General features: G+C 41.5%; 1 protein-coding gene across 2 annotated transcripts in view; it reads left to right on the forward strand.

Annotated features, from left to right (window-relative positions):
• The window catches only part of zgc:66447 (SLAIN motif-containing protein-like), a 28,314-nt gene that overhangs the window by 3,808 nt on the left and 8,505 nt on the right, over positions 1 to 16,001 (forward strand). For both annotated transcript variants that reach the window (XM_061899742.1, XM_061899743.1), the window contains exons 2-4: positions 7,864 to 8,507; positions 11,661 to 11,797; positions 14,632 to 14,754. In XM_061899742.1, the coding sequence (XP_061755726.1) occupies positions 7,870 to 8,507; positions 11,661 to 11,797; positions 14,632 to 14,754 (898 nt within the window). In that variant the 5' untranslated portion in view covers positions 7,864 to 7,869. The remainder of the gene's footprint in view (positions 1 to 7,863; positions 8,508 to 11,660; positions 11,798 to 14,631; positions 14,755 to 16,001) is intronic.

Below are 16,001 nucleotides of genomic sequence, written 5' to 3' on the forward strand. Positions count from 1 at the left end.
CACTCGTGAACAAGACTCCTAGGTACTTGAACTCTTCCACTTGGACCCGTTTTAATTTGATATTGGAAAAAAAATATGATACAATTAATACATTTTTCAAACTGAGACTCAGTGACTTTGGATCATTTTCTGTGAAGAACATATATCAGAATGCATATTTAAAGGCCTACTGAAATGAGATTTTCTTATTTAAACGGGGATAGCAGGTCCATTCTATGTGTCATACTTGATCATTTCGCGATATTGCCATATTTTAGTAGAGAACATCGACGATAAAGTTAGCAACTTTTGGTCGCTAATAAAAAAGCTTTGCTTGTACCGGAAGTAGCAGACGATGTACGTGTGACGTCACGGGTTGTGGAGCTCCTCACATCCTCACATAGTTTACAATCATGACCAGCAGCAGCTAGAGCTATTCAGACTGAGAAAGCGACAATTTCCCCATTAATTTGAGCGAGGATGAAAGATTCGTGGATGAGGAAATTTAGAGTGAAGGACTAGAAAAAAAATAAGAAAAAGGTGATTGCAGTGGGAGCGATTCAGATGTTATTAGACATATTTCCTAAGATAATTCTGGAAAATCCCTTATCAGCCTATTGTTTTAGTGGGATTATACAGTACCTAAAGTCCGAGGGGTGTGGCCACGGGTGTGTTGACGCCAGAGTCTCTGAGGGAAGTCACGCGCTGCACAGGACGAAGCTCCGCTGGTGTCTCCAGTAAGAGCTGACTTATTAATAATAATAATAATAATAATGGATTAGATTTATACCACGCTTTTCTATTGTTAGATACTCAAAGCGCTCACAGCGAAGTGGGAACCCATCATTTATTCACACCTGGTGGTGGTAAGCTACATCAGTAGCCACAGCTGCCCTGGGGTAGACTGACGGAAGCGTGGCTGCCAGTTTGCGCCTACGGCCCCTCCGACCACCACCAATCATTCATTCATCATTCATTCACCAGTGTGAGCGGCACCGGGGGCAAGGGTGAAGTGTCCTGCCCAAGGACACAACGGCAGCGATTTGGGTGTCAATAGGTGGGAAGCGAACCTGCAACCCTCAGGTTTCTGGCACGGCCGCTTTACCCACTACGCCATGCCGCCCCTCTCCTTCTGGTCGCTAATAAAAAAAAGGCCTTGCCTTTACCGGAAGTAGCAGACGATGTGCGCGTGACGTCACGGGTTGTGGAGCTCCTCACATCCTCACATTGTTTACAATCATGGCCACAAGCAGCTAGAGCTATTCGGACCGAGAAAGCGAAAATTTCCCCATTAATTTGAGCGAGGATGAAAGATTTGTGGATGAGAACATTTAGAGTGAAGGACTAGTAAAAAAAAAAAAGAAAAAGGCGATTGCAGTGGGAGCGATTCAGATGTTATTAGACATATTTCCTAGGATAATTCCAGAAAATCATTTGTCAGCCTATTGTTTTGGTGGGATTATACAGTAGCTAAAGTCCGAGGGGTGTGGCCACGGGTGTGTTGACGCCAGAGTCTCTGAGGACGAAGCTCCGCTGGTGTCTCCGGTAAGAGCTGACTTATTACCACAATTTTCTCACCGAAAACTGCCGGTTGACATTTGGTCGGGATCCATGTTCGCTTGACCGCTCTGATCCATAGTAAAGCTTCACCTTCGGGAAGCTGTGTTTGTGTGGCTAAAGGCTAAAAGCTTCCCACCTCCATCTTTCTACTTTGACTTCTCCATTATTAATTGAACAAATTGCCAAAGATTCAGCAACACAGATGTCCAGAATACTGTTTAATTATGCGATTAAAGTAGACTACTTATAGCTTGGATCGGGCTGGAAAATAATGTCCGCTACAACCCGAGACGTCAAACGCACGCGTCATCATACGAGTCATCATATGAGTCATCATACCGCGACGTTTTAAACACGACACTTCGCCGGGAAATTTAAAATTGCAATTTAGTAAACTAAAAAGGCCGTATAGGCATGTGTTGCAATGTTAATATTTCATTATTGATGTATAAACTATCAGACTGCGTGGTGGCTAGTAGTGGCTTTCAGTAGGCCTTTAACCTAGGGCTGGGCGAAATGGCCTTTTTTTAATATTGCGATATTTTTAGGCCATATCGCGATATACGATATATATTACAATATTTTGCTTTGGCCTTGAATGAACACTTGATGCATATAATCACAGCATTATCAATCAATCAATCAATGTTTACTTATATAGCCCTAAATCACTAGTGTCTCAAAGGGCTGCACAAACCACCACGACATCCTCGGTAGGCCCACATAAGGGCAAGGAAAACTCACACCCAGTGGGACGTCGGTGACAATGATGACTATGAGAACCTTGGAGAGGAGGAAAGCAATGGATGTCGAGCAGGTCTAACATGATACTGTGAAAGTTCAATCCACAATGGATACAACACAGTCGCGAGAGTCCAGTCCAAACACAGCAGCGAGAGTCCCGTTCACAGCGGAGCCAGCAGGAAACCATCCCAAGGGTAGCGGACCAGCAGCGCAGAGATGTCCCCAGCCGATACACAGAGGGACATAGAAGAAAAAGAAAAGAAACGGCAGATCAACTGGTCTAAAAAGGGAGTCTATTTAAAGGCTAGAGTATACAAATGAGTTTTAAGGTGAGACTTAAATGCTTCTACTGAGGTGGCATCGCGAACTGTTACCGGGAGGGCATTCCAGAGTACTGGAGCCCGAACGGAAAACGCTCTATAGCCCGCAGACTTTTTTTGGGCTTTGGGAATCACTAATAAGCCGGAGTCCTTTGAACGCAGATTTCTTGCCGGGACATATGGTACAATACAATCGGCAAGATAGGATGGAGCTAGACCGTGTAGTATTTTATACGTAAGTAGTAAAACCTTAAAGTCACATCTTAAGTGCACAGGAAGCTAGTGCAGGTGAGCCAGTATAGGTATATATGTATGTATATATGTATATAAAGGTATATACAGTACAGGCGTAATGTGATCAAACTTTCTTGTTCTTGTCAAAAGTCTAGCAGCCGCATTTTGTACCAACTGTAATCTTTTAATGCTAGACATGGGGAGACCCGAAAATAATACGTTACAGTAGTCGAGGCGAGACGTAACAAATGCATGGATAATGATCTCAGCGTCTTTAGTGGACAGAATGGAGCGAATTTTAGCGATGTTACGGAGATGAAAGAAGGCCGTTTTAGTAACGCTTTTAATGTGTGCCTCAAAGGAGAGAGTTGGGTCGAAGATAATACCCAGATTCTTTACCGTGTCGCCTTGTTTAATTGTTTGGTTGTCAAATGTTAGAGTTGTATTATTAAATAGAGTTCGGTGTCTAGCAGGACCGATAATCAGCATTTCCGTTTTTTTGGCGTTGAGTTGCAAAAAGTTAGCGGACATCCATTGTTTAATTTCATTAAGACACGCCTCCAGCTGACTACAATCCGGCGTGTTGGTCAGCTTTAGGGGCATGTAGAGTTGGGTGTCATCAGCATAACAGTGAAAGCTAATACCGTATTTGCGTATGATGTCACCTAGCGGCAGCATGTAGATGCTGAAGAGTGCAGCGGTTATTCATCCTCTTCTTAAAAGACCTAACCTCGATCCTGACCTCATGGTAAATTACCGACCGGTGTCTCACCTTCCCTTTATTTCAAAAATCCTTGAAAAAATTGTTGCGGAGCAGTTAAATGAACACTTAGCGTCTAACAATCTATGTGAAACCTTTCAATCCGGTTTCAGGGCAAATCACTCCACGGAGACAGCCCTCGCAAAAATGACTAATGATCTATTGCTAACGATGGATTCTGATGCATCATCTATGTTGCTGCTCCTCGATCTTAGCGCTGCTTTCGATACCGTCGATCATAATATTTTATTAGAACGTATCAAAACACGAATTGGTATGTCAGACTTAGCCCTGTCTTGGTTTAACTCTTATCTTACTGATAGGATGCAGTGTGTCTCCCATAACAATGTGACCTCGGACTACGTTAAGGTAACGTGTGGAGTTCCCCAGGGTTCGGTCCTTGGCCCTGCACTCTTCAGCATCTACATGCTGCCGCTAGGGAACAGTGCCCGATTAAATTATGATGATTAAATGTGTCTACATTAAAACATTCTTCTTCATACTGCGTTCATATATGCTACTTTTAAACTTTCATGCAGAGAGGGAAATCACAAGTCAATTGACCAAAACTTTATTTTTTAAATACCTTTCATTCTCTCACGGGTGACTTTTTAAATGAAAGAACAAATTAATAGTGTTGCTACCTTTTTGTAGTAACAATTCTGCTGCATACTTTGCATATTGCTGCTGAATATCTTCCCTCTTGAAGCCAAAACACCGCCAGATGACGGATGCCCTGCTCTTTATTTTGGGCATTTATTGTTCTTCGTCCATTTGTGATCAGTTTCGCACCTTCTCTCTCTTGTAATGTCACAAGCCCCGCTCCACTCGACCTGCCTCAGCTAACGTTAGCCTTGCTGCTACCTCTCTGGTCGGCGAGAGCGTATGACGCTAGACGCGCGACAGTATGTGACGTATGTAAGGAGGCGGGCTTGTTTTACGTCTCTGTGAGAAGGAGAGACGAGGAGGAGTGAAAAACGCCTGTTGTGTAATGCCCGCAGCTAAAAGCAACTGAGTGAGAACATATAAGCGAATATTACGATATAGTCATTTTCTATATCGCACAGAGACAAACCTGCGATATATCGATATATCGCCCAGCCCTAGTGTCTACATTAAAACATTCTTCTTCATACTGCATTCATATATGCTACTTTTAAACTTTCGTGCAGAGCGGGAAATCACAACTAAGTCAATTGACCAAAAGTGTATTTATTAAAGTTATTAAGCAATGGCACAAAAATTAAAGTCATTTCCAAAATTGTCGGAGACATTTTAAGTGTCACATAAAAATGAGCTGCATAATAGGAAATCAAATAGTATTCGTCCTTCACTATGTGATATGTTACGACAAACCTTATGAAATTCTCTTCATTCTCTAACAGGTGACTTTCCAAATGATGCTACATATTAGCAGTAATCATTATTTTTGTAGCAACGCTTTAGCACCACACTTAACAAATTACAGGTGTCTGTTCGACATATTCCCACTTGAAGCCTGACCACCGCCGGACGATGGACCCCGTGCTGTTTTTCTTGGGAATTAATTCTTCCTCCATTTGTAACCAGATTCGCACCTTCTTTCTCTAGTATTACCACTCGCACGGCTCACCTAGCATCACAGCTAACGTTACCCATGCTGCTGACGTATGACGTGACAGGATGTGACGTAAGTAAGAAAGTGCACGTGCCGTCTGTGAGAAGGAGAGACAAGAAAGAGGGTTAAAAGCCTGTGGTGTAATTCCCGCAGCTAAAAGCAACTGCGAGAGAACGAATGCTAGAATATCACGATATAGTTATTTTCTATATCGCACAGAGACAAACCTGCGATGTATCGAGTATATCAATATATTGCCCATCCCTAATTACATTTAAGATGTCCGGGTCCATTGGACCCAGGTCTAATAGAAGTTCGGAAATTGATGTTCATGTGCACACACACACAGACAGCAGGCCTAGACAGGAGGAGGACAGAGTGTAGGTACACAGAACATCGGAGGGTCAAATGTGCGAGAAAATGAGAGCAGACAGTGTTGACAAACAATGTTGAAACCTTGTGCGGGAACCGCATGTGCAGAAACACAAAAGAAGAATCCCTTTGGGATGCAGAAACTGGAAGAGAAATTGTCCGTGCAACGTTCATATTGTTGTTACTCAGCCAACGTTTGTGGGTCTGATGGACCCTTTTCATTTTGTGGCTTTTAATGCCTCACCATCAAACACATTTATGTTAAAATAGTGAACAGATGTTTACCTTATCCCAATAGACATCTGTTCAGTATTTTAACAAAAAAATTGTTTGATGGTGAGGCATTAAAAGCCACAAAAATGCGACGGGTCCATCAGATCCACAAACGCTGGCTGAGTAACAACAATGGTTAAACGTTGCACGTTGAGTTATTGTGTAGAAATATGGGGAAACACCTACAAATGTCCGCTTCATTCACTAACTGTGTTACAAAAAAGATCAACTATGATAATATAGGGGCGCTTTAGCTCGGTTGGTAGAGCGGCCGTGCCAGCAACTGGAGGGTTGCTGGTTCGATTCCTGCTTCCACCATCATAGTCACTGCCGTTGTGTCCTTGGCCAATACACTTTACCCACCTGCTCCCAGTGCCACCCACAATGGTTTGAATGCAACTTAGATATTGGGTTTCACTATGTAAAGCGCTTTGAGTCACTAGAGAAAAAGCGCTATATAAATATAATTCACATATATAGAACAGACAAACACTTTGTTTATTAAATCACAAATATTGACATTCAACGATTTGGTGCATTTGCAAACAGCAAACATTATGTACAAAGCAAACTATAACCTGCTACCCAAGAATGTACAATTCATCTCAACAAATAAGGAGAAATATGACCTTAGAGGAAAATGTAGTTTAAAACGTGTATGTTTGTACAACCCTTAACACTTTTAGTATATCTATATGTGAAATCAAATTATGGAATGGATTACCCGAAAAAAAAATAAAACAAAGCACCAATAGGATTCAGTTTAAGAGACGGTTCAAATTACAAGTGTTCACAAACTACACAGAACAAAAAACTATGATTAACATCTTCATCCCTTTTTTTCATATTTTTTAATGAGAAAAAGATTATTTATGTATTCAATATTTTTTTGCTTACTATGGTATATTGTTTATCCATCAATTTCCTACCGCTTATTATCGAAGGCGGGGTCCACCCTGGACAAGTCGCCACCTCATCGCAGGGCCAACACAGATAGACAGACAACATTCACACTCACATTCACACACTAGGGCCAATTTAGTGTTGCCAATCAACTTATCCCCAGGTGCATGTTTTTGGAGGTGGGAGGAAGCCGGACTACCTGGAGGGAACCCACGCAATCACAGGGAGAACATGCAAACTCCACACAGAACAATCCCGAGCGCAGGATCGAACCCAGGACCTTCGTATTGTGAGGCAGATGCACTAACCTATTTATTTATTATTTATTTGTTCTCTGTTCTGTTACAGAGAACAAGGAAATTGGATAAAATTGCTTGGGTATAAAAAGGGGTAGGATTAAATAAGCTCTGCTTCTTCCTACTCCTTTTCGGACGTGCTGTAACGAAACAACTGGAATTGTGTGATGCATTACATTGGGACGGCGTGGGACGCAGTGGGGAGAGTGACCGTGCGCAACCCGAGGGTCACTGGTTCAAATCCCACCTAGAACCAATCTCGTCATGTCCGTTGTGTCCTGAGCAAGACACTTCACCCTTGCTCCTGATGGGTGCTGGTTGGCGCCTTGCATGGCAGCTCCCTCCATCAGTGTGTGAATGTGTGTGTGAATGGGTAAATGTGGAAGTAGTGTCAAAGCGCTTTGAGTACCTTGAAGGTAGAAAAGCACTATACAAGTACAACCCATTTATTGTATTGTAAGCATGTTCAAAATAAACTGGAACTGAAAAAAAAATCTTACTGTAAAACATAACCGTAGACTGTATTTTATTCCTTATAATGCAGTGTTCTATTTAAACTAACAAACAGCGCTGTTAAAAGAAAGCTGCCACGTGCAGAATAGCGCTAACACCTGGTTGTAAAGAGGCAGGTGAGAGTTTTGAGGAATATACAAAATAAGAAAAATAGTGAAGGGAGAAGTCTAGCCTTTTCAAAATGGAAGCCCCAAAACAATTCAGTTAAATATCCCTGCTGTAGGAGCCAAGAGAAAACTAGCATACTGCCTTAAATATAACCGAGTCTTCCCCCATTGTAACCATTCTAATATGAGTGTTAATTCCCAACAGAAGAGCATGGTGGTTCCGGACAACGCCAGCCTGGTCCCACAGCCTGACAATGGTAGTCCCCCTGGCCTCATGGAGGGCTCCATGCTTGGATGCGAAGAGGAAGCAGTGGCAAGTCAAGAGCTAGCAGGGGTGGAGCTGGAGGAGGTCCGAAAGTTGCAGGAACTTGTTCATAGATTGGAGGTGCAGAATGAGACGCTGCGCAACCGAGGAAGCAAAAACATCAACAGAGGAGCCAGCAGCAAGAGTAACCTCACATTGGCTGTCAATATCAATGAGAGGCTAAATTGTGAAGGGGAGCGCAGAGACTTGGAGCTGTTAACTCCGCTCGGAAGCTGCAGCAGCAGTGAGGACATGTCCCCACTCCCTGGGTCCCAAAGACTAGAAGTAGAAGAGGAGGAGGAGGATGGAGAGGAAGATGCAGTGGAGGATGCCGGTCCATGCAGCGGCTTCCTTACGTTGACCTGCAGCGCTGGACTGAGACAAACCCAGGGCCAAAGTATGACGCCGGACAGCCCCTCGCAAGAGAGTTATGATTCAGAGACCCTAGCAGAAGGCGATTCAGGTGTGGACCAAACGGCATTAGATGAGGTGGACGTTCTCGAATTGGAAGATGAGTGTGCCGAAGTTGAAGATGAAGACAGTTGGTATGTTTCCTACATTTTATGCCACATAAAAAATGGTGTGATTCAAGATTGTTTATTGTCATATGCACAGTTAACAGTTTCCCTTACAATGAAAATCTTACTTTGCTAGTCCACCCTTCAACAAGTCACACGGTACTTAGCTAAAATAAAAATACATATTTTTTATAGACAAGGCACAGTGAGTAACATAACATAATTGCACAATCTGATTCACAGTCAGCAGTATAAATATGGAGGTGACATTGGGTCACAGCAGCAGTTTAGAGTGTCTTTAGTGATCAGAGGTGAAAAGTTTCTACGGTGATAGTTCACAGTTCGGGGGTGGTCAATGGTAGCTGTCTTTTGTTCAAAAGATAAGTTAAAAGGGGAAGGGGCGAGCTAGCATTCACAAGTTAAGCTAGCATTCACAAGTTAACTTGCGTATATATATATATATATATATATATACTAATTACTTCGGGTAAGAGTCTCTGCAGTAAAATGAGTCACACATGCTTTTTTTAGTTCAAACTTTGTTTATAGAGTGCTGTTTCCCCCGTAGGATATGTGACTGTTAGGTCTAATTAGGCAACTCTGTTTTACATAATTGTAAACCATAAACACCCTTTTTTTTAGACTATAAATGCTGAGCAACATATATTTGGAAAGCCCCAAAAGGCATTTTTAGCATTTGAAGTTTGTCAGTAAAGGAAATAAATGAAGGCAGCTGGTGGGAGTGATTTAAGAAGTAGTACATGTAATTACCGGAGGCTCTGACTCACTTAAAATAACTGATTCCTTCTAAGTTAGATGAACAGGTAAAATATATTCCCTTGACTTGCTGGTTTTGTGTGTAGATTTTTATTGGCAGTGACCCAAAATGGAAATCACACACTCCATATAAAAGCTCCTCAACATTTGATTTGATTGATTAGTTAATATCATAGGCAATCAAGGTAAAATGTAGTGTGGACTTGTGTCAACATTTGTAACTTCTGTCTTTAAAACATGTATTAATCCACAAAACAGCAACAAAACTCTCAGCCTTAATACAAATATTTGGATTGTAGCTGCGCAAAATAAAGTTAAAGCAGAGCTATACTATCTTCCTGATAGCTAATTTAGATGCTTAATAGTCAGAGTATTAATGGCTTACATTCAGTGTTACATTATTAGCCATACCATATGTGCTTTAGAGAATCATCATAGCCAAAATACCCAGTAATCCCAGTCTGAACATAATCTGATGTTGGCCTGGCCTGGCTGTCGCATGGATAAACTGCTTTAGGTGGGATTGCACAGCATGTGACGCGGGGCCCCAACTGTGTGCAGACTGCAACTGGGACGTAAACCATGGCGCTGAGGGAGGCTGACTACTCTGGGGAATGCGGCATCCAATCTTAACATTGGACAAATTGGTTAGACATGGCGAATTTATTTTTATTTTTATTTTTTTAAGAGTTAAAGACATGAATGAATTGAAGGCTTTTACCACTGTTAGTAACATCCCACAACAGGAAAGGCAGATGAAAAAAATACATTCAGATCTAGTACTCTCAAACCTATGATGACAAGTCTATGGTTACAACAATGATTGGTAAAAATGTTTAGAAAATGAAATGTAAGAGTGCTTTGATGTCATTATGTTATTACTTAATCGGAACACAACTAGCTAGGATCACCCTAACACAAACAAAATAGTCAGGAAATAGGTTTTTGTGATTGACAGATGTTGGCATGACGCAGTGTGTGACTCACTAAACTCAAATGGGAACATAACTGCCCTTTAGAACACACTGCTGGCATTTTATAGTCGAGCAGTAACATTTATGAGGCCACGGCGGTTGAGACAGTGGTGACATGTGCATACAGCGAATGTGTAAGACACATAATGTACGTTGTTGAGCAAACGCACTGTTGTATAGCCATAAAAAGTCCTCTCACAAAATGAAGCTCTGCAATGTAACTATTCCTCTGTGTTGTTGCTCATTTGGCTGGAGAATATGCACTTTTGTATTTGCTCAGTGGAAAGATGATGTGTGGTTGACTCCGGTTCTGAGCCAATTAGTTTGGGTCCTTTGTTGATGAACCATTTGCCATCCCTGTGACAAAACTGCAAACTGCATGAAAAAAAATGTAACAACACAAAAACAAGCACACTAGGGCTGCAGCAATTGATTATTTTAGTAATCGAAAAATTTAACCCGTTAGTTTGTTCTATTAATCAGAAAAAACATGCTTTAAAGCCTCAACGCATATTTTAGGGAAGACTGTTTAAATAACATGTTTTATTAATTTAATATACATTGTTATTAACACTCATTACACGAATAATCAAAGAACTAGATTATAAATTGAAGCTTTTGTTCAATCAAAATAATTGATTGAATCCTTGCATCACTAAACCACATTGATGCTTTTTTTCTTTTTATAGGGCCATTTCTTGCATCATTAACCAAGCTTCGTGTAGACAGCAATGGAACATTTTGAATCGCTCCTTCATAATTTCCTCTGACTTTAAAAAATATATGTCCTCAATCAGTTGTAGTTGAATCCAACTATCAGATTTCCTTGGGGCGCTAATTAATTTAAAACCTCTTCTCACTCCTGCGCTTACCAAAGGCATGCGGTAAAAGTAAACATGCGCTAATTATTTTAAAACCTATTCTCACTCAGGCACTTACCAAAGGCATGCGGTAAAAATTTGAGTGTGATGTAAGCTTGGACCTTAAATCCTACTGAATAGCTCTTAATCTTCTTCCCTTTATGCGATTTCAAATTACCGGTATTGAAATCAGCCTCCTCCATTTTGAAAATGATGACAGGGACGTGTCAAGTCAGCTTTATCTGTCAATTTCTTTACATGTAAAGACATACTCGTGACGTCACAAATTAGACCAGGCGGTAATACTAAGCATGCGCTAATTATTTTGCGAAGCGAGTTTGACCCGGCAGTTATTCAAGGCAGAGCGCATACTATATGCCCTGCGGCAATTCAAGGAAATACGCTATGTGAAATACTTTGGGGGCATGGCAATGTTTTTTTTGAAACAACGCTTGTGCTGAAAAGTCAGCCGTAGCCTCTTATTTAAATCTGTACTTTATGTTGCTATCTCATATCCCTGTTTTGTTCAAGTTACGCCATTTGTAACAATACCATTTCTTTGTCGGCAGGTTGTATGTCTCACCTAAAAAACAAGTATCGAACGAAGACCCTGAGTCTTCTTTGAAGTGGTGTCGGCAGGTACTGGACCACCGTAGCCCAGAGACGGAGAAGGCATGTCGGACCCTGATAAATCGTTTGGACCAGTGTATGTGTTTTATATGTTTGTTTTTTTACCATGCTATGTAACATGTTAAACTGAAACTAATACTTGAAACAAAACTATCAGAAAATATGTTTTTGTATAACGCCTAGATGGACATTATAGTCATGGATTTTGTGTGTAATTCAAGCTATTGAGACAAAAGGGTGTGCGCTAGTTTGCTTCAACCAACAAAGGCGCTGTAGATGGAGTCTCAAACAGTTTGCAGTCAAAAAAAAGCTTAACACAAGTAAAGCTGCATCTACATTATGGCACAACTCAATTTTCTGCTGAGGCATTGAAACAGGAGTTCAGAACATTCACCAAAATATTATCCTATTCAATTGAAATTAATATACAAAATAAAGGGCATCTCGTCCCATGCTTATTTATGTCTCTACCCAAGAGAAAATAGTCATAACAGGTAACACTCTGCATTCTTGGCTAAAGTATGATGGGTGTGGATACCTCAGGCAGAAGTATATTAGTGTCTCATGATCCAACACACCCCTTTTCGTTATTTTATCTGTGTGCACCATGTATTTCCTGCTCTTTGCAGAAGCCAAACAACAGAGCTATTCCCAGTAGAGCGGAATGACAACAAAAGTCATGCGTCCCTCCCTAGTTCAGGCCTTCCTTTTAAAATGGCACCAACTGGAGTCAAACTCATTGTTGGACTCACTTTTACACAACCTTATTATTTAATATTTTTAAAAACAAGACTTAAATGGGCACCGTACTTTTTTAGGAATTTTGCCTATCGTTCACAATTATTATGAAAGACATGACGCCAGATGGATTTTCTTCTTCATGCATTCTAAATATTATCCATCCATTTCCTACCGCTTATTCCCTTTCGGGTGGCGGGGGGCGCTGGTGCCTATCTCGGCTACAATCGGGCGGAAGGCGGTGTACACCCTGGACAAGTCGCCATCTCATCGCAGGGCCAACACAGATAGACAGACAACATTCACACACTAGGGCCAGTTTAGTGTTGCCAATCACCTCTCCCCAGGTGCATGTCTTTGCATTCTAAATATTAAAAAAAAGTAAATAAAAGTCGGCTTACAGCGGAACCAGTGAACGCTCCACTATTCCACCCATAAAATCCGATAAATAACAATTATATAAGCGCAACTAATACTCAATTTGGCTTATTAGTGATTCCCAAAGCCCAAAAAAAGTCTGCGGGCTATAGAGCGTTTTCCGTTCGGGCTCCAGTACTCTGGAATGCCCTCCCGGTAACAGTTCGAGATGCCACCTCAGTAGAAGCATTTAAGTCTCACCTTAAAACTCATTTGTATACTCTAGCCTTTAAATAGACTCCCTTTTTAGACCAGTTGATCTGCCGTTTCTTTTCTTTATTTCTATGTCCCACTCTCCCTTGTGGAGGGGGTCCGGTCCGATCCGGTGGCCATGTACTGCTTGCCTGTGTATCGGCTGGGGACATCTCTGCGCTGCTGATCCGCCTCCGCTTGGGATGGTTTCCTGCTGGCTCCGCTGTGAACGGGACTCTCGCTGCTGTGTTGGATCCGCTTTGGACTGGACTCTCGCGACTGTGTTGGATCCATTGTGGATTGAACTTTCACAGTACCATGTTAGACCCGCTCGACATCCATTGCTTTCCTCCTCTCCAAGGTTCTCATAGTCATCATTGTCACCGACGTCCCACTGGGTGTGAGTTTTCCTTGCCCTTATGTGGGCCTACCGAGGATGTCGTGGTGGTTTGTGCAGCCCTTTGAGACACTAGTGATTTAGGGCTATATAAGTAAACATTGATTGATTGATTGAATTTAAATTTCATGACTTGGATATTGACCAAGTATTAGTGAGACAAACTATAGCGGCACCGTGATCATTCGGTGTGCCAATGTTTACATCATCGACTGATTAATTGCTTCCTTGTTTCCCTGCTCCATGCAAGTTTATTGTTGATCATAAATCCTGCCTCTCACCTGCACACTAGGTGGCTGTTGATATTATCCGACAAGTTGGTACACGTTGACAGCCATATAGGAACTGGCGAGGATGACACGATAAGCACTTGACCACCCCCCAACACCGTTTCTTTGCGAGCCTTATGAACATTTTTCATCTAAAAGGTAATGTAGGAAAATTCTAGCAGTCTGCATCCTAATGACAGCGGACCTTATACAGTAAGTGATGTGTTATGTTTTTTGGCTCTCATAAAGTCTGCAGTGAGCAGAAATCAGTGACGTAGAAAAAAAGCAACCGTTGTGATGCGTATGCTTCGAATTATATAAAATAGGTAAATATTAAATGTTATTATAAATGTGCTCCTTACTACATTACTTTTACTTACATTATGTATATAAAACCCTTATGTAGGTGTTTGGATGTTTAAAGGCAGACTTGAACGGCTCCATTGTAAGTGGACTTTTGAACCCCTTTTTTTAATTTTTAGAACGCGTTTTAAAAATCCATCCATCATGTCTTTTATAATAAATGTGAACAATAGGCGAAATTACAAAAAAAGTGCAGTTCCCCTTTAACCATTAGAGTTTTGGTCATCTTTGGTTAACAAAAGGCTTCTGCGAGAGGAAGTACAGCACATGCATACCTTTGTGATAAAAATATGTAATTATTTGAAATGAACATACATAATGACCGTGTTGCAAACTGAAAATGTGTACAATGTAACATAGGCTGTTACAACCTTGCATTGATTGTTGCCCTGCAGTTAAATTGCACCACTGCAGTGTTTTCATTACGCATCTTTTGTTGACATCTCATAACCCCGTCTTTTCTTTTACACCAGTCTCAAATTTACTTTGCTATTGTTGAACGTAATTGTATATATTCTTTCTTTTTCTCGGCAGCATCCCGATGGAGGAACATGTACAGCAGCCCATCAAACGAGACCGGGTCGGCAGGATCAGGCTTGATCTCTCCTGGGTACCACAAATCAACTAACAAATCTCTACTAACCTGTGGCAACTCAGGTATGGCATGACATTAACACGCTGTGCACAACACTGCAGCCGGACTGGCGTCAGTTTTTTTGTTGGGTTGTATGTAGGGCTGGGCGATTATAGGATGATGATTAGGTGATCAGTTGTGAGCACATATTAACTCGATCAAACGTTTCAGAACAGCCAATCCTAGTTGACCTTTCACTGCCCCACTCCCAGGTACTGGGTGCGTAGAAGTAACCAGAATCATAGATAGAAACAGACTGGCTGAACTTGGAGCTAAATGTGCAGCTGAGGGCAGCAAAATAAATGTCAGCCATAAGTTGGGTTTATTTCCAGGGACCTATGATTGAAGCATCATTGGAATCGTGGATGGAATCAAGGTTGCTAAAAAAACATATACGCGGAAGGTCTTGGAAATGTACTTAATGTGAGGAAAAAGGGACATAATGTTTTCGGGGATCGTGAACTTGACACTTTCTCACTTCCATGCAGCCTGGCCAGCCAGCGGCCATCAGTATAGCAGGGAGCCCTTCACCTTTCTCGAGGCATCTCTCTGCCTGCCTCCGAGACAAGCAGACCCCTTAAACTACGAAACTAACTCCAAATTACGGAGCCAAACATTTCTCAAATTACTTCTACGTGTCAGTTCATATGTTTCTCTTGCAAATTTGATGACTACTTTTTGTTCAAAAGCTCTGTGAAAAACACAGTGCTACTACTGCCAATACAAGCCAGTTGTGGACACGACCACAGATCTTCACTGGAAGTTCATGATCAGTTGGCAGCTTCTAATAGTATAGTCTGGTCACCAGTGTTGAAATTAAAGAAAATTGGTTTGTGCACTTTATTTTATTTAAAAGCATGTAAACCCACATTTAATGATACATTGTTATTTTTGTGCTTTTTCTTATTTAATTTCCTTTATTGACTTAGAATGTGAATATGTTGATGTTGAACCAATCACTAGTTTCTTTGGGTTTTAGTACATCAATCAATCAATCAATGTTTATTTATATAGCCCCAAATCACAAATGTCTCAAAGGACTGCACAAATCATTACGACTACAACATCCTCGGAAGAACCCACAAAAGGGCAAGGAAAACTCACACCCAGTGGGCAGGGAGAATTCACATCCAGTGGGACGCCAGTGACAATGCTGACTATGAGAAACCTTGGAGAGGACCTCAGATGTGGGCAACCCCCCCCCCTCTAGGGGACCGAAAGCAATGGATGTCGAGCGGGTCTAACATGATACTGTGAAAGTTCAATCCAT

Source organism: Nerophis ophidion, linkage group LG05 (genome assembly GCF_033978795.1).
Source record: "Nerophis ophidion isolate RoL-2023_Sa linkage group LG05, RoL_Noph_v1.0, whole genome shotgun sequence".
NCBI classification, from domain to species: domain Eukaryota; kingdom Metazoa; phylum Chordata; class Actinopteri; order Syngnathiformes; family Syngnathidae; genus Nerophis; species Nerophis ophidion.